Consider the following 19,743-nt stretch of genomic DNA (forward strand, 5'->3'; position numbering starts at 1 on the left):
ACTACTTGGAATAAGTTGCTTAACCTGTGACTCAGTTTGCTCATTTGTAAAATGAGAACAATAACACGGATTTCATAGGGTTGCTAAGATTTTAACAAGCGCCTGAAACGCAACCTGGCACCCGAAATCAATAAATATCAGCTGTTATAAGGTGTTTCCCCTAAAATTCTCTGAAATTGTTAGTTCTGCTATTGCTTATCATTCTACAGCTTTTCAGAAAAACGAGGGGAACTCCTATTCGTCCAGCCTCTACTATCAGCCCCACTCAACTTCTCCCGCGGGCGCTGCACAACTCTGGTGACAGCCTTATCGGCCCTTTGGGACAGGAAACCCGAGCCCGCCAGGGTCCTTCGCCGGCGAGGGGCGGAGCCAGAACGCGATCCACAGTCCTCAGAAGTTCGTTCGGCGCCGCCCCAGCCGCAACAAGGTGCAGCTTCCATTTAGAGGACCCTGGCCCAGCCCAGAGGGATTCTGAGGCAGAACGAGGAGACCGACACGAAGCCATCCTGCTTCCGGTACTTGGAGACCACAGAGGCCTGCCCCACTGAATCCCGCCGGGCCTGAGAGGAGGCGGGGCTTCCCGGGCGCGATGACGGCCAGACCCGGCCTGCGGCAGGGCGGGGCCGGCGAGCGCGAGGCCCCCAGGCTGAGGTGCGGGGCTGCCCGAGGTGTGCCGGATACCGAGCTCAACAATTGCCGCCAGCTTCTTTAGTCCTCAGGTCCGACCCGTCGCTTTTCCTGAGCCGTCCTCTTTTCGACCTTCTTTTCTATCTCTTTGTCCCTTTAACTGCTTGATGGAAGAGAAAAATGGAACTTTTAAGTCAGGCATCTCTGAGGCACCAGCCAATGGAATAGGTAGTGGAGGTGGGGTCCTGTGCTCGCGCCGAAATTCAAAGGCAAAAATAGTTCCGCTTCGGTGCCGCGCGCGGTGCAAATGTAGGAGTAGCTTTGGTGGCTTTCGCCTCTTAGCGCCCGAAGCTGGGCAAGACTGGCGCACTCTCTGCCCTAGTGACTAGGAAGAGCTTCGGCTGCGCCTCAAGCCCAGGCGACCTGACGCAGCGGCGAGGCAGGTGCGTGCGCGCGGCCGGTTGGGCCTAGCCGGGCATTCTTGGCGGGAAATGGCGTCGGGGGCTAGGGAGCAGAGTAGCAAGGAACTTCAGAGTAAATTTAGTCCTAAAGGGATTCGTAGCAGAATGACTAGTTCCTGTCCAGCCTTGGAGTAGGGCGAGCAAGGGTTGACAGAAAGGCCTGGTGGGGCGAGGGAAGAGCCTGACTAAAAGCAAAAACCTTCAGCTGTTTATCTGGGGTATATCTACTGATGCTTAAACACTTACAGACCACCCGCCTATCCCGCGCCTTCGAGTCAGGCAGCATTCCGGCATACAACGGTGAACGTAGAAGAGCTACGGAAGATTACATTATGATAAGTTGGGTAGAGCAATAAATAAGTACTGATTAGTGTCAGCTGTAAGTCCGTGAAGGAAAAAGCAGAGGGAGGGAATGGGTAGAGGGTATTTTTTTATATACGAGAGTATGTGACTTTTGAGTAAAGACGTGAGTGATATAAAGGAGAGTGAGCCATATCAGTGTCCGGGATAAGTGCATTCTCGGCAAAGGGGATGCGATGGTAAATGATCAGTAATCTGTTAGCTGGAGTATGATAACGGTGGAAGATTATAAGCCTGGTGAAGTACGTGGTTGGCTTCCAGGTTCAATTAACTTCTGCGTATGTGCGTGCTGAGTCACTTTAGTCGTGTCTGACTCTTGGCGACCCCATGGACTGTAGCTCACTAGGGTCCTCTGTCCATGGGATTCTCCAGGAAAGAACCCTGGAGTGGGTTGCCCTGCCCTCCTCCAGGGGATCTTCCCGACCTAGGGATGGAACCCACATCTCCCGTGGCTCCTGCATTGCAAGAGATTTCCTTTATCGCTGAGCCACCAGGAAGCCCAGTTAACTTCTAAATAGAGGCTAATTCTTGTATATTTTTAAGTTAAAGAAAGATACCTTTACATCAGAGGAAATAGCTTAGCAAGTGGCTGTTTTATTTCTATTGCGCTGTCATTCTTATGGTCTAGTCTATATATTATGATTCCAGTTTTACATTCCACTTATGCGTTGTTTTTCTGTTTTGTACAGAACTGCTTTGTGGCTTGATTTCTAGCAGACCTGTCCAAGTCAGTAGTGAAAATGCACATTAAGTCAGTCATTCTTGAGGGATTCAAGTCCTATGCTCAGAGGACTGAAGTCAATGGCTTTGACCCTCTGTTCAATGCTATCACTGGTTTAAATGGTAGTGGAAAATCCAACATATTGGACTCCATCTGCTTTTTGCTGGGCATCTCCAACCTGTCTCAGGTAAAGTGTAAACTTTCTGATTTATGTGAATTTAAGTTTGAGGAACCTCAAGGGAATTTTTGCACTTGGAGAGTACCAGTATTACCAATATTCTCTTCATTTGCATTTTTATGTGAATTATCTTCTACCTCACTGCAGTCCTTTAAAGGTAGGTATTGTTACTCCATATTTTAGGTGAGAACGTAGAAACTTAGAGTTGCTTAAGGTTAATCCTCTAAAGATGTTTGAAGCAACACTGAAACACACACATTCTCATTCCAGAGTTTGTATACTTTCCACCTGCACCCACCCTCATTATAATGTCTTTTTAGGATCTACTATTGGAATTGAATGGATAGTGAAATTTTTAGACACTGTCTTTCCATAAATTTTTCAAATGAGCTCTTGTTAAGAAATGAGTAGAAAACAGTTTAGCTCAGGATTAAAAAAGTCCTATGGAGAGAGAGGCCCATTTCAGGTCGATGTCCATTTTCTTTGCTTTCCTTGTCTATGAATACCACTACCTGTTCTTGACTTATTAATGGATACTACATGGGTGGTTTTCCAACAGCAAGAAAGCTATTTTTAGTGCTATTTTGTGCAGTACTGAGTTTTGTAACTGATAAACTTTTCCTTTATTTTAGGTTCGGGCTTCTAACTTACAAGATTTAGTTTACAAAAACGGGCAAGCTGGTATTACAAAAGCCTTGGTGTCAATCACCTTTGATAATTCTGACAAAAAGCAGAGTCCTTTAGGATTTGAGGTTCATGATGAAATTACAGTAACAAGGCAGGTGAGTGACTACTAAATATTTGGTTACCTAAAAACTTGTCTCGTGCATTTTGGCAATACGATTACTGGAAAATTGATAAGCAAAACTGATGGATCAAATACTGACTAGATTCCTTAAGAATATCTTGTTTTGCTTAAGCAAATTCCACCATTTACCAAGTGGATTGAAAGGGATGTGAAATCCATCCGTACAAACACTCAGCCACACTTATTTAAACCATAAACCATGCACTTGAGTCTCTCTCTGTGCTGGAACACCTGTAGTTCTTGGGATTTCACTGTTTTCTGAGGTAACCCATTTTATGTTTGGAAATTAGAAAGTTAGTCTTATAAATTGAGCCATACCATAGTGTTTTTTTCAAGTTTTACACATAAATCCTAGTTATCTTGAGAGCACCAAGAGAACATGTAATTTATTCTTTATTTCAGTATATCTGTGTTCTTCTGTAAATCTGTTTTCTAAGCTAAATTCTCTAGGTCTTTCAATTGATATTTAGTTGTTTCTAGGTCTTCCACTTGTCTCATCACATGGAATGCAAATTTGCTCCAGTTTTATTTATACATGCACACATACACACACACATATTTTAATGGTTGGCACTTCAAATTGCATGTACCAGAACTGGTCTGGCTGGGACAGGATTAAGCAGAATTGTCACTTCTTTCATTTTAAGTACTCTACTTCTATTTTTCTCAATATGATGTTGAAGAGTTCATGATATATTATGAACTCATATCCGATTTACTTAAAATCACTCTTAAGTTGTTCATGTTATTACTTAGCCATATACTGCCATTTCTGCATCTAAGCAGGTTCTTGAAATCAGTGGAGGACCTTAACATTTGTCCCTTAAAATCTTTTTATCTTATTATAATCAGACCGTGTTTTCAGTTTGTCAGTTTTATCTTTAAAAATTCTGTTAATTCTCATTTACTCTTCATCTTAGCATTATGTAGCTTATAGATTTCCATCTCTATGTTAATGAAAACTCTGGTTGAAAAAAAAAAGATTGACTAGATTGGGACAAAATCCTGTTCTCTGTCTTTAAACATCTATCGAATAATTACCTTTCAGGATTTTAAGAAAATCTGCTACTAGTTTACTCAAAATTCCTGTCTTCTTGTGGTCCATATGACTGTTTCTTCACCAGAATTTTGTTATAAAAACTTCCTCGAATTTCTTTAGGATATATTAGGATTGTTGTTCAAATATTAAGAACTGATCTACTATCCTAATACTGTCAGGAAAAGAAGTGAATTCATATTTATTTAATATTTATTAAGTGCTTGATGTGTGCTGGGCATTCTCAAATGCATTGGGAAATACAGATAGAAAGAATGAGAAACAAATCTTGTCTTTAAGGACCTCAGCAAATGGATGAGGCAGTCATACTTCCAAAATGACGATGTACATGCTGTAGTAGACAGAACAAGCTGATATCTAGTATAAGTTGTTCTTATTAAACCCATGCTGCAGTTCCATGATTATTCTTTTTCTTTCAAATATTCATAAGGCTTATCTTTTATTAATCATTTTAGAGTCTTAACAAGAATTGTTACTAAAACTGTGTGTCTTTTGTTTTTGGTATTTGACTCCTTTGGAAATCAAAAAGTGGAGGAAGATGGGTCAGCCTCTGAGTATGGAAAGTTGTAGGAGAGGGTGATCAGGGATAGAAGCTACATTCTATACATCCTTGGAAACATAAAGGTGGAAGGCACCTTAAAGACCTAGTCCACTGCATGGGAGGTTAGGAGGCCCTAGATTAGAAGCCAGTCTCACATTGTTTTTGACCATGTTATACTTTCTTCACTATTTATCCTAGATTCATTTGATTTATCATTAGTTGGAAAAAACAAAAGATAATGTATTTGGGAATTTATCATCTTGGCTCAAGATATGTGTGTTCATTTATGTCTTTTAAAATTATTTCCTTTGCAGGTAGTTATTGGTGGCAGAAATAAATATTTAATCAATGGAGTAAATGCAAACAATACCAGAGTATACGATCTCTTCTGTTCTGTTGGCCTTAATGTTAACAACCCTCACTTTCTCATCATGCAGGTATTTTGTTTGTGGACTTTATATCTTTCATAATAGTTTTGGCATCTTTTTTTAACTTACAAGAGAAATACATCTCTTTGGATTTTTCATTTTTTAATTTGCTGTTAGGCTGATGTTTGGGCACCTGTTAATAAATGTGGGTTAGTTATTTGTACTTACGTGTTCTGGTATATTGCATACATTTGAATTTTGAAGAATATCTGGAATTAATTTTCTTTGACTTATCTTGGAGGGCCATTGTTCTAAAAAGTCAAGAGATGTTCAGTAATTATGCCAACATTTATGTACATGCTTACCCATTTTAGAGTTGGAGACTTACACGTCATTCCCTGTCTCAGAAATAACAGTCTTGAGTTGTCTTTGTATTATTTATGTAACTTATATCACTAGTAAGAAAGTAGCAAAACTCTAGAATTATAAGCTACCCTTGTTCTCAAATCTTAAAAAAGAAACATCTTTTCATGTAGGTGGGAGAAATAACTGCCCAAAGATTGGTGTATTAGGATATAACAGCTTTAGTACAGATAAACATGTATGCCTTTAGGTTATTCTTTCTGAATTTATTGTTATTACAGTAAGTTTGTCATTTTATTTTCAGGGCCGAATTACCAAAGTGATGAATATGAAACCTCCAGAGGTAAGAGCACTCTTTAAGCACCGTAAAAATAGTAATTGTAGATATTGCCTTAATGTTTTAGGTAATCAATTTTTAAACATAATTTTTCCATTATTAAAATTTTGGGGAACATTTATTTAAGAATGATTAGTGGAGAAAATAATTTTGTTTTTTAATATTTGACACCATGCCCTAGTTTTTTTAAGTGATATGATGTAAACTTTCAGAGCCTTAGTTTCCTCATCCATAATCTGAAGTCCATAACCTTTACCTCAAAATCTGCTCTGAGAATTAAATCAGAATCTTTAAAAGAAGCAAAAGGAAAGTCCTAGGACCTTGTTAAGCAGTTGTTTTTTTTTTTTTAATTGAGATATAATTGATAAAGTAGTTTCAGGTGTACACCAAAAAGATTTGATATATATACAATATTCAGTATATGTGTATATCACAAAATGATCACCACAGTTAGTCAACATTGATCACTGTATCAATGTGATACATTGATGTGATCATCTTTCAGAATTTTTTTTGAAGATGAGAACTTTTAAATTATACTCTCTACAATTTTCAAATATGCAGTTAAGTATTATCAACTGTAGTCACCATGCCATACATCACATCCCCAGGACCTTTTATTTTATAACTGGCACTTTTAACATTTGCTCACCACCTATCCCCCACCTCTGTCAGATTAGAAAACTAATCTGTTTTCTGTATCTATGAGTTCAGTTTTGGGTTTTTTTTTTTTTTTTTTTTTTAAAGATCCTACTTGTAAGTGAAATTATACTGTATTATCTTTCTGTCAGACTTATTTCACTTAGCATAATGCCCGTGTGTTCTATCCATGCTGTTGCAAATGGCAGGATTTCCTTTTTGTATGTGTAAATAACATTCGATTTAATTTATTTATATATATATATATATATATATATTATATTCTTTATCCATTCATCCATCAGCAAACACTTAGGTTGATTCCATGTTTTTACTGTAACAAATGATGTTGCAGTTAACACGGAAGTGCAGAAAGCTTTTCAAATTAGTGTCTTTGGTTCCGTCAGATAAATGTCCTGAAGTGGAATTATTGGATCATATGGTAGTTCTATTTTGAATTTTTTGAGGAACCTCCATGCTGTTTCCCATAATGGATACATCAGTTTACAGTCCCACAGACAGCATACAAGTTTTCCCTTTTCTCCACATATTCACCAGTCTTTGTTATTTTTTATCTTTTTGATAAAAGCCACTCCAACAGGTGATGCCTCATTGTGGCTTTGATTTGTATTTGCCTGATTTGTATTTGTGGATGGTTTCCTTTCCTATGCAGAAGCTTTTTAGTTTGATGTAGTCCTGCTTGTTTATTTTGGTTTATTTTGCTTTTGGTATCAAATCCAAGAAAAAAAAATCATCACTAACACAGATGTCGGGAGCTTACCACTTACTTTTTTTCTAGGAGTTTTACGTGCCCATACAGTATTAAAAGAAATTTTGGTTCTAAAGTAGCTTTTCTCAGCTGGTGTTCCATGTCAGAGTTAAACCCTATAGGAAGAGATTTGAGTGAAATTAATTCATTAGATATAATGGATTGCTTAAGACATTAAGACTTTGTTTTGGAGCCCCCTTGAGAAGAGTTGCTATGAAGGAATAAATGTTTTGTATCAGAACAAAGGCTCTTTTGGTATTTTTATCTATGGAGAAGAACTAAAAAGACAACTGATAATTGATGATATTCGTCTGGTTTAACCACAGGTCACACTTACTTTCTTCAGATAACGTCTTAAGGGAAACTTCTCATTCAAAATCTGCCCAGTATATGGAAATCAAACTGGTTTTCAGAGAAATAATCCTCTTGAGGTAGGGATTGATAGTGATTAGAAGCTTCTGATAAAGGAATGCTAAAAAATTATCCTTATAAAATAGTAATTAGTGTTTGCCTTTTTCAGTGTACTCACGTGAATTACTTCTCAATGACACTGAGATACTTTCAGTCCTCAGCAGATGAACAAAGAGAGGAACAGGGAAAACTAAATTACTTGCCCAAGTTCTCAAAGTATCTGCCACAGTTGGAATGGAAATGTTAGGCCATGTTTCATCCTTGTAGGAACAAAACAGCTAAAGTCTCACTTGGAACAGGTTTAAGTAGAAATTTATAAATTGAAATATTAGTTAGCTTTTACTTTCTTATATGGAGGAAAAGAGAAAGAAGGAATGAAAGGTTGTTGCTGAATGAAAAAAGGCGGCTGGGATTCTTGGCCTCCAGAGGAGAATTCAATCCGGGGCGAGAGACGAGGCTTGATCGCTCAGAGCTTTGTGTGATAAAGTTTTATTAAGGTGTAAAGGAGATAGAGAAAGCTTCTGACATAGGCATCAGAAGGGGGCAGAAAGAGTACCCCACTTCTAGTCTTCAGCTGGATGTTATATAGACACTAGCAGTCTGTTAATGAAAGAAAGGAATGTCTTAAAACTCAGAATGGCACCAAGCCCCTCACCCATAAGATGCATTTTGGGATAATCTTGGCACCAAATGGTTCATCCTGGGCCATAAAATGATTAACTTGAATCTTGCAGAAGGACAGATTGCCATACAAATAGTTACATTTACATAGGTTAGGGAAATAATATCTGAGTATAACATACTGGTTTGTCAAGTAGGTTCTGAGCCAAGAGGCGGAACCGACTTAAAGACAGAGTTTGGGGTAAGTGTATAGTACATTAGCATAGCTTAAGACAAACATTTCCATAAGAAAAATGCATTGGTTATCTCAAGGTTTGAAACTAGTTAACTTCAGGTGAAACCAGGTGTCATTATGACAACACAGTATTTTAAGAGAAACCTTTTAAATTTGTATAGAGAAGGAAAACAATATCGATAGTTTGTTTCCTCTTGCCAATTAAGAGAGATGACACTTGCAGGCTATTTCCTCCCTTGGGAGACCCCTGGCCTTTCTGCCTATTACCCTCTCAGGAATTACTGGCTTCAGTTTTCAAAGATATGTACTCTAGAAACTCAGTGTAGCATAAAGTTTGATTTTAGAATTGGAGTGAAGGCCAGAAATATTTGTTAAGTCTTAGGGTTATAGGTAATACGTACATTTTTTTTATGTACTTAAATGTTATGGTCCTTAACTATTTTGTTGAGTTGCTTCATGACGTTAAGGCCTTAAGTAATATCCTAATGTAAATTCCAATGAGACTCACTGGCTTTGATTCTTAAAACATTAATGCAATCATCTTTCCAGATTTTGTCCATGATAGAAGAAGCAGCTGGAACCAGGATGTATGAATACAAAAAACAAAATGCTCAGAGGACTATAGAAAAAAAGGAGGCTAAGCTGAGAGAAATTAAGACGGTAATTAAATTTATATAAAATATTTTTAGGAAAGAGAGTACTTTTCTTTTATTAGAGTTTCTCTGTTGTAAAAGAGGGAAATTTTACCACACCTATCTTCTCCCCAGCCTTTGTTCAGTTTTCTTTAGTCTTCTCCCTTTTAAATTTCTTTAATGGTACTTCACATACTCAAAAATAGTTTTTCCTTTATTTTCCAGATACTTGAAGAAGAAATTACTCCAACCATTCAAAAATTAAAAGAGGTGTGTATTGTATATGTGAGGACAGCCAGCTAGGATGTCTCTCAAAATTGGCGATGCATCCATGATGATACACATGGGGGCGACAGCTGTACCACTCCTCAGAAATGTTTCTTGGAGATGAGATAAGGAGTTAGAGTTGATAGTCCATGCTCAACCTTCTGCTTATAGAGGACAATGCACTTCATACCTGTTAAGTCATAATGGTTTTAGAGATTGACTGTCATAATCTCAGAAAACAACATGCCAGATTTTCATTCTTTGTTGAAGACAAGTATAAATCTAAATTTTCCTGGATAGTTAGAATTGAGTGGAATAAATATTTCTTAAAGGTATGGCATTCTTAGAAACTCTTGGTAGAATAAGTAACTTCTAGGGTAAGAGGGGCTCTCACTAAAATTACTGCTGTCAAGGCAGTTAGTAGACAATAGGTATTGAAACAGATGACTGTTTTCTCTATAATCTTTGTACTTCTGACATCATATCACTGTTTCAGTGAAAGTATTTTAAATCATGTATTTAGAAATTTCTTAAATGTTCATTAAAATTTGATACTTCTCAAGCTCTCTTCTGAATCTATAGAGTAGCATAGATGTAATTGGAAAAACTGAAAAATTGTGAACTTGAAGGTTCTGCTTTTGTATCTATGATTTAATAGAAAAACACTAGATCACGAGTTTAAACCTAAGTGTCATATTTGATTTTGCCAAATTCTGTATTTGATACTATGAAGAGCTCATTTAATCACCCTGAATTTGTTTCTTCATCTGCAGATTAGGAATTTTCATTGTTAACTTTGTCCTAGTAGGTCCCAGTGGGAATCAAGTTTAGTAATATGTGAGCAAATATTTATAAATAGTTATATGAATGAATGTAGAGTGGGCATCTTGGTAATAGTACCACAAACTACATTTAATAGTGTATCATTCATGGTTTTATAATTTTATAGACTTATTCCCACAAGTCTATGAATCTTATGTCCATATTTCTTTGTTAATCCCAACTGTGTGGTTATATTTGAGAAGAAATAGCCACAGAGAATTCATTAAGATGACATTACTATCTAAAAAGCCACAGTTCTAATGTTGTTTGAAGTTTCCTAAAATTAACAGTCCATAATTACTCAAATTTAAAACAAAATCCATTATGTTTATTGTGTAATGGGAAATTTTTTATGTATTGCTGTATTTAAATTCTTTCCAAATTTATTTAAAAATATTAATGTAGAGTTATACTTTATTGGTGATTTCTCTTTTAGGAAAGATCTTCCTACTTGGAGTACCAAAAGCTCTTGAGAGAAATAGAACATCTGAGTCGTTTATATATAGCTTATCAGTTTTTGCTGGCTGAAGATACTAAAGAACGCTCAGCTGAGGCATTAAAAGAAATGCAGGATAAAATTAAGAAGCTTCAAGAAGAAGTGTATGAGAATGATAAAAAAATAAAAGCACTTAGTCATGAAATAGAAGAGTTGGAAAAAAGAAAAGATAAGGTCAGACGTGTAAGAATAATAATAAACTGAAAAATATTAAATAATGTAACTTTTGGGTATACTGGGCATTGTGTTCTGAATTGAAAAAAATTTATTTTACTGTATGATAATGATATAGTTTCAATTCAGTTCAGTTGTGTCCGATTCTTTGAGACCCCATGGACTGCAGCACACCAGGCCTCCCTATCCATCACCAACACCTGGAGTTGACTCAGATTCATGTCCATCGAGTTGGTGATGCCATCTAATCATCTCATACTCTGTCGTCCCCTTCTCCTCCCGCCTTCAGTCTTTCCCAGCATCAGGGTCTTTTCAAATGAGTCCGTTCTTCAAATCAGTTGGCCAAAGTATTGGAGTTTCAGCATCAGTCCTTCCAGTGAATATTCAGGACTGAATTACTTTAGGGTGGACTACTTGGATCTCCTTGCAGTCCAAGGGACTCTCAAGAGTTTATTCAAAAGCATCAATTCTTTGGTGCTCAGCTTTCTTTATAGTCCAACACACATCCATAAATGACTCCTGGAAAAACCATTGCTTTGACTAGATGGACCTTTGTTGGCAAAGTAATGTCTCTGCTTTTGAATATGCTATCTAGGTTGGTCATAACTTTTCTTCCAAGGAGCAAGCATCTTTTAGTTTCATGGCTGCAATCACCATCTGCAGTGATTTTGGAGCCCAAAAGAATAAAGTCTGTCACTGTTTGCATTGTTTCCCCATCTGTTTGCCATGAAGTGATGGGACCAGATGCCATGATCTTAGTTTTCTGAATGTTGGGTTTTATTTTTCACTCTCCTCTTTCACTTTCATCAAGAGGCTCTTTAGTTCTTCTTCACTTTCTGCCATAAAGGATTGTGTCACCTGCATATCTGAGGTTATTGATATTTCTCCTGGCAGTCTTGATTCCAGCTTGTGCTTCATCCACCCCGGAATTTCTCATGATGTACTCTGCATAGACGTTAAATAAGCAGGGTGACAATAAACATGCTTGATGTATTCCATTTCCTATTTGGAACCAGTCTATTGTTCCGTGACCTGTTCCAACTGTTGCTTCTTGACCTACATACAGATTTCTCAAGAGGCAGATCAGGTTGTCTGGTATTCCAAACTCTCAGAATTTTCCACAGTTTGTTGTGATCCACATAGTCAAGGACTATGGCATAGTCATAAAAGCAGAAATAGATGTTTTTCTGGAACTCTCTTGCTTTTTTGATGATCCAGTGGATGTTGGCAATTCGATATTTGGTTCCTTTGCCTTTTCTAAATCCAACTTGAACATTGGGAAGTTCACAGTTCACGTACTGTTGAAGGCTGTCTTGGAGAATTTTGAGTATTTGCTAGTGTGTGCTGCTGCTGCTGCTGCTGCTAAGTCGCTTCAGTTGTGTCCGACTCTTCGCGACCCCATGGACTGCAGCCTACCAGGCTCCTCCGTCCATGGGATTTTCCAGGCAAGAGTACTGGAGTGGGGTGCCATTGCCTTCTCCAACTAGCATGTGAGATGAGTGCAATTGTGTGGTAGTTTGAGCATTTTTTGGCATTGCCGTTCTTTGGGATTGGAATGAAAATTGACCTTTCCAGTCCTGTGGCCATTGCTGAGTTTTCCAAATTTGTTGGCATATTGAGTGAAGCACTGTCACAGCATCATCTTTTAGGATTTGAAATAGCTCAACTGGAATTCCATCACTTCCGCTAGCTTTGTTAGTAGTGATGCTTCCTAAGGCCCAGTTGACTTCACATTCCAGATGTCTGACTCTAGGTGAGTGATCACACCATCGTGATTATCTGGATCTTGAATATCTTTTTCGTATAGTTCTTCTGTGTATTCTTGCCATCTCTTCTTAATATCTTCTGCTTCTGTTAGGTCCATACCATTTCTGTCCTTTATTGTGCCTATTTTTGCATGAAAAGTTCCCTTGGTATATCTAGTTTTCTTGAAGAGATCTCTAGTCTTTCCCATTCTTTTGTTTTCCTCTATTTCTTTGCATTGATCACTGAGGAAGGCTTTCTTATCTCTTCTTGCTATTTGGAACTCTGTATTCAAATGAGTATATCTTTCATTTCGCCTTTGCTTTTCGCTTCTCGTCTTTTCACAGCTATTTGTAAGGCCTCTGGAGACAACTTTTGTGCCTTTTTGCTTTTCTTTTCCATGAGGATGGTCTTGATCCCTGCCTCCTGTGCAATGTCACAAACCTCTATCCATAGTTCTTCAGGCACTCTGTCCATCAGATTTAATCCTTTGACTCTCTTTCTCACTTCCACTATATAATCATAAGGGATTTGATTTAGGTCATACCTGAATGGTCTAGTGGTTTTCCTTACTTTCTTCAATTTAGGTCTGAGTTTGACAATCAGGAGTTCATGATCTGAGCCACAGTCAGCTCCTGGTCTTGTTTTTGCTGTCTGTATAGAGCTTCTCCATCTTTGGCTGCAAAGAATATGATCAATCTGCTTCGGTATTAACTGTCTGGTGATGTCCATGTGTAGAGTCCATAGTTTATTAAAAATAAATACATATAAATTATACACTAACAAATTTTTAAGTACATGATTGAATTGGGTGCATTTGATTATAGGAAGTTGGAGGTATACTTCGATCTTTAGAAGATGCTCTTACAGAAGCTCAGCGAGTTAATACTAAATCTCAAAGTGCCTTTGATTTCAAGAAGAAAAATCTGGCGAGTGAAGAGAACAAACGCAAAGAACTGGAGAAAAATATGGTAGAGGTAAGCAAATGAGAAGTGTAATTTAATTCTAGTAATATACATTCCTCCATTCTGTTAATATTTATTACGTGCCTGCTGTGGACCCAGGGTAATTGTTTAGGCTAGGATGTAGCAACTGACAAAATGACAATAATGAACAAAATGCCTTGTGTGTCTTCATTCCAGTGAGGAAAATGATGATAAAATAAGTGAAATATGAAGTATGTTATATAGTGGTAACTGATGAGGAGAAAAAAAGCAGTGGATAGGGTTAGTATTGGGCAGGGAGGTACAATTTGGAATTTTCAATTGGGTAAACATTAAAGGTCTCATTGGGAGGCTTCTATTTCATTAGAGACCTGAAGGTGGTCAGAGAAGGGTGTAGATAGATTGGGAGGCTGTGGGGGGAGATGTTCCAGACAAAAGAGCAGCAGCAGCTCCAAGTGCCTAAGGTATTGGAAAAGCAGAGAGAAGTAAAGCTGGTTGCTACTGAGTAGTAGAGATGGGGTGTAGGATCACGTGTGGTTTTGCAAAATATGTGAAGGACTTTGCTGTTTATTCTGAGTGGCATGGGAAGCTGCTGGAGTTGGTTGAGCCCAAGGGTGACATTTTAATATTTTAGTAGTACTATTCTTGCTGTTTTGAGGATAAATTAAAGGGAAGAAGTAGAGAAACCAGGTAGTAATTGGTAGTGCCAGTGATAGTCCTTGGGTAGATGCAATAGAAGGTAGAATATTAGAGAAGTTGTGGGATTTTATGTGTACTTTAAGGGTAGGCCAACAGATATACCCAGCAGATTTTTTTTAAATTATAGTTCATTGGTTTAAAATGTTGTTTTCTGCTGTACAGCAAAGTGACTCAGTTATACATGTATTTTCTTTTTTTAATTTTCTTTTCCATTATGGTTTATCACAGGATATTGAATGTAGTTCCCTTTGTCATACAGTAAGACCTTATTGTTTATCCATCCTATACATAATAATTTGTACCTGCTAATCCCAAACTCCAAGTCCTTCCCTCCCCTTCCCACCCTTCCCCTTGAAAACAAGTCTGTTCTCTGTGTCTGTGAGTCTTTCTATTTTGTAGATAAGTTCATTTGTATCATATTTTTGATTCCACATATAAGTGATATCATGATGTTTGTCTTTCTCTTTCTGACTGACTTCACTCAGTATGATAACCTCTAGGTCCATTCCTTGGTATCCATTGGTCCAATGGCAGTTTTTCATTCTTTTTAATGTCTGAGTAATATTCCAGTGTGTGGGTATAACATCTTTATCGGTTCATCTGTCGATGGACATTTAGGTTGCTTCCATGTCTTTGCTACTATAAATAGTGCCCAGCAGATTGGTGTTTGAATATGAAAGAGGACTGAAGGATAACTCCAGAGTTCTGTTGTTGACAGTTTGAAATATGGTTACCATTTGTTGAATGGTGAATAATAGGCTTGAGGAGCTAGTTAGACATCTAAGTAGAGATATTGATTTGATAGTTGAAAATACGAACTTTGAATCCAGGTTAGAAATGCAAATCAAAATACATATTTTAGCATGCACCAGGGCTAATGGTCAGACTTCTTTATATATACTCATTTCTTTAGTGATCCCATCTAGCCGTGTACCCCTCAGTACCATCTACATGTTGATGCCTTTCAAACCTATAATCAACCTTGACTCCTTCTTTGAAAGACTCATTTGTCCAGCTATTTAATTGACATGTTTATATGGATGACTTTAAAAAATCTAAAACTTAACATATCCAAAATAGAACTCCTAAATTTTCCTCACCTACCCAAACCTAACTGAGCTACTGAATTTTCCTCATGTAAGTAATGATGCTGTTCACTCCAGAACCTGTAGTCCTGAATTTTCTTCTTTCTCCCAACCCTGTGGTATCTAATTCTTCGACAGATTTTGTTGATTTTAAAAGTATATCCAGAATATCCAGATATATGTGTATATCCAGAATACAGCCACCTTTCACTCCTCACGTGGTTCATGCCATCACCTCCCAGGAAGGTACTCAGTAGTATCCTCATTAGCTGCCTTTTTTTACTTACTGTGTTCCAGCCACAGTTCCTCTAATACCCAAGCATATTCCTCAGAGCTTGGCAAGTGTACCATCCCCCTAGTATTTGCACGGTCACACCTTTTGTTTCATTTAGGTTTCTGCTCAAAATGTCATCACAAAAAGGCCTTTTCTCATTATTCTTAAAGTAGTAGTTCCATCATTTTTTGCTTTATGTGTTTACTATGTTTTCCACCTTAAAAATGTAGGCTCCTGAGGACCCTGTGTCTTTAATATCTAGAATAATGCCTGGTCCATGGTAAATATCTAAGAAATACCCAGTGCATCATGAATTAAGTGAGCCAAATTTCTGATCACTTTCATGTAAATATGACTAGATTTTTTTTTTCTTTTAGTGCTGGTATCTTATATAGCATTAGATATTTGGTTATTAGAATTTAAGTGAGAGTGTTAGTCTTTCAGTTGTTCCATCTCTTTGTGATCCAAGGGACTGTAGCCTGCTAAGGCTCTGTCCATGGAATTCTCCAGGCAAGAAGACTGGAGTGGGTTACCATTTTCTTCTCCAGAGGATCTTCCTGACCCAGGGATCAAACCGGGGTCTCCTGCATTGCAGGCAGATTCTTTACTTACTATATGAACCACCAGGGAAGCTGTTCCCATAATAATTTAATACTTAAATTTTATGGCCTTTAATAGTTTATAAAAGCAGTTTCATATACATGCTGTTAATCCTAAAATTTCTTTTATTCTTGGGGTAGAGTGGATATTATTTCAATATTATAGTTTTAGAAAGTGATTTTTAGTTGTTTCAAGTGGTTTGTTTAAATTTGCAATAATATTTTAACTCATTCTCTCTCAGATTTGACTATAACATGGAATGAAGGTATTTCTATTAGGATAAGAGGTACATTTATCCTAAAAACTGAGAAATTTCAAAATGGGAATAAAATATTTAAAATTATGGTTAAATTACCATGTTCACTTCAAATTGGTATGAAATTTGATGACATTAAAGGTATGTATATTTCACTGGTTTTCTAAAATATAATAACTTTCCAATTTCAAACTCTTCCTAAAGGATTCTAAAACTTTAGCAGCAAAGGAAAAAGAGGTTAAAAAAATAACAGATGGACTAAGTGCCCTTCAAGAAGCAAGTAATAAAGATGCTGAAGCTTTGGCCGTTGCACAGCAGCACTTTAATGCTGTTTCCGCTGGTCTGTCCAGTAATGAAGATGGAGCAGAAGCAACTCTTGCTGGTCAGATGATGGCCTGTAAAAATGAAATAAGTAAAACTCAGACAGAAGCCAAACAGGTAAGTACAGACAGTAAGAACTATGTGATTGCAGTTTTTATTTCTTTATTATTATTTGATTTTTTGTGAAGCTCCTTCACACTACGCTTTGGCAGTTGTTAAACAAAATGTTGAAAATATTCAGATAACTATCAACTATTACATTCTGCTGCTGCTTAGCACCTAAAACAATGAAATTCAATATACTGATCTCTACCTATTGACAATATCAGTATAAGATGCCATAAAACATAAAATACCTTTATAGATTAATTGAAATTTTAAGTGCAATAAATGCTCTGTTCTGTTTTCAGCATTGTATGGAATGCTTGAGGTTAATGTATTTGTTTTCATCTTTTTGGTATTTTATTGACATTATAAAGTTGAAGTTTTAAGTTTTAATAGGAAAACAAAAACATCTTCATTTATATGCCTGCCACAGTTAAAACTATAGCATTTTAGTGTCATACTTATAGCATATACATTTTTCTGTCAGTTTAGCATCCTTTTTCTGTATACTTTTATTCCTCATCAATACAGTTAAGTGCACAGTTGGACAGCATAAATATTATATAAGTGCAAATATGCATACCTAAGTGAAAAAGAAGGAAGTGATTTCTAGCTTTTTATTTTGCTTTTAATTTGATCAGTTCAGTTCAGTAGCTCATTCGTGTCCGACTCTTTACGACCCCATGAACTGCAGCACTCCAGGCCGCCCTGTCCATCACCAACTCCCGGAGTTCACTCAAACTCACGTCTATCAAGTTGGTGATGCCATCCAGCCATCTCATCCTCTGTTATCCCCTTCTCCTCCTGCCCCCAATCCCTCCCAGCATCAGAGTCTTTTCCAGTGAATCACCTCTTCGCATGAGGTGGCCAAAGTATTGGAGTTTCAGCTTCAGCTACACTCCCTCCAAAGAACACCCAGGACTGATCTCCTTTAGAATGGACTGGTTGGATCTCCTTGCAGTCCAACGGACTCTCAGTCTTCTCCAACACCACAGTTCAAAAGCATCAATTCTTCGGCACTCAGCTTTCTTTATAGTGCAACTCTCACATCCATACATGACCACTGGAAAAACCATAGCCTTGACTAGACGGACCTTTGTTGGCAAAGTAATGTCTCTGCTTTTGAATATGCTATCTAGGTTGGTCATAACTTTCCTTCCAAGGAGTAAGCGTCTTTTAATTTCATGGCTGCAGTCACCATCTGCAGTAATTTTGGAGCCCCCAAAAATAAAGTCTGACACTGCTTCCACAGTTTCCCCATCTATTTCCCATAAAGTGATGGAACCAGATGCCATGATTTTAGTTTTCTGAATGTTGAGCTTTAAGCCAACTTTTTCACTCTCCACTTTCACTTTCATCAATAGGCTTTTTAGTTCCTCTTCACTTTCTGCCGTAAGGGTGGTGTCATCAGCTAATGACAGTTCTTTGATATTAATCTTTGAGCTCATTGATGTTAGTTTTATAAATATTAAAAATATAGACTTAAATTATAAGATATTTAATATTTGAGCATATATACATTTATATTCTGAGTAGTATTTTGAGGAGAATACATTGGGAAATGATTCCCTGTTGATATACTGATCCAAGTAGTCAGTTAAATTTTCAAGGCTGATGTCTCTTAAAACAATCTAAATATGTGGCTGTTTTATCACTAGCGCTATCTGCCTCGTATAGCCTGTTATATGTTTTTCTGTTACAGGCTCAGATGAAGTTGAAACATGCCCAACAAGAATTAAAGACTAAACAAACAGAAATTAAGAAGATGGATAGTGGCTATAGGAAGGATCAAGAAGCATTAGAAGCTGTGAAAAAACTTAAAGAAAAACTTGAAACTGAAATGAAAAGGCTAAATTATGAAGGTTTGCCTTTAAAGACATGATGTTAAATCATTAGGAAGTAGTGATTATTAATAGAAACTTAAAGGAAATAGCAAGTAGGAAATTTTTTTCACCTCATTAATGTTAATGTGAATTAGTATAAAAATTATTTATAAATATAATCAGAAAAATACCAGAGTATAAAACAGTCCTTTGAATTGAAAGGATGAAAATGGTTTTATGTGTTGAAAATATGTCTACTTGACACTTAATATAAATTCAAATGTAAAGTATGCTTTTCTTTAATATTATCAGGAGTTTGCATTTTACTTTTAGAAATGCTTTGGAAATAGAGATTACTAATATTTTCCTTAAAACAGTAGAATATTTGAGTTTTTAAAACTTGGTTTTACTTACGGCTTACTGTTCAGAAAACAAGGAGGAAAGCCTTCTGGAAAGGCGAAGGCAGCTATCTCGTGATATCAGTAGACTGAAAGAAACAGAAGAAGCTCTCTTGGCCAGATTTCCCAATCTTCGATTTGCCTATAGGTAAGAGTTAAATCTTGAAATTGAACATGGTAGTAACTAGGATATATTTTTGTGTGAAAGTTACCGTAAGCTGCTTTTCCTTAATTGTTTTTTCTTTTTTCCTTAAATCTTTATTGAATGTTTCAGAGTTGTAGACAAGGGAAATTCTTGTGAAATTTAAGGTTACTAATGCCACTAATGTCAAAACCAAAATGAGTGGAATTTAATCTTACCCCAAAAAGTTTCTTTAAGGTTATTTTATCATTAATGTTAAATAGCTGTGTTAACATTTTATAATTTGTTTTATTAATGCTATATGGTTTTTTTCTTGGAATACTTAATATATGTATTACAAAGATTAGAACATTAAAGTTATTTTTGTTACCTTGAAAACATTATGTATACTGAAAGATCTTTTGATTTTAAAACAATAGTCTTTTAAGGGTACAATAGAATACTGTATACATACTTTAAAAAACCA

General features: G+C 36.8%; 1 protein-coding gene across 2 annotated transcripts in view; it reads left to right on the forward strand.

The window, feature by feature from the left end:
* The first annotated feature begins 371 nt into the window (after positions 1–371).
* Positions 372–19,743, forward strand: part of SMC2 (structural maintenance of chromosomes 2) — a 50,880-nt gene continuing 31,508 nt past the window's right edge. Inside the window, exons 1-12 of one of the 2 annotated variants that reach the window (XM_024996295.2) lie at positions 372–719; positions 2,138–2,356; positions 2,980–3,129; positions 5,068–5,190; positions 5,789–5,827; positions 9,046–9,156; positions 9,354–9,398; positions 10,654–10,887; positions 13,458–13,607; positions 16,693–16,926; positions 18,617–18,776; positions 19,166–19,283. In XM_024996295.2, the coding sequence (XP_024852063.1) occupies positions 2,189–2,356; positions 2,980–3,129; positions 5,068–5,190; positions 5,789–5,827; positions 9,046–9,156; positions 9,354–9,398; positions 10,654–10,887; positions 13,458–13,607; positions 16,693–16,926; positions 18,617–18,776; positions 19,166–19,283 (1,532 nt within the window). In that variant the 5' untranslated portion in view covers positions 372–719; positions 2,138–2,188. Of the gene's footprint in view, positions 720–892; positions 1,071–2,137; positions 2,357–2,979; positions 3,130–5,067; positions 5,191–5,788; positions 5,828–9,045; positions 9,157–9,353; positions 9,399–10,653; positions 10,888–13,457; positions 13,608–16,692; positions 16,927–18,616; positions 18,777–19,165; positions 19,284–19,743 lie in introns of those variants that run through there. The other variant, XM_015472668.3, reaches the window with a different exon arrangement.

Source organism: Bos taurus, chromosome 8 (genome assembly GCF_002263795.3).
Source record: "Bos taurus isolate L1 Dominette 01449 registration number 42190680 breed Hereford chromosome 8, ARS-UCD2.0, whole genome shotgun sequence".
Lineage (NCBI taxonomy): Eukaryota > Metazoa > Chordata > Mammalia > Artiodactyla > Bovidae > Bos > Bos taurus.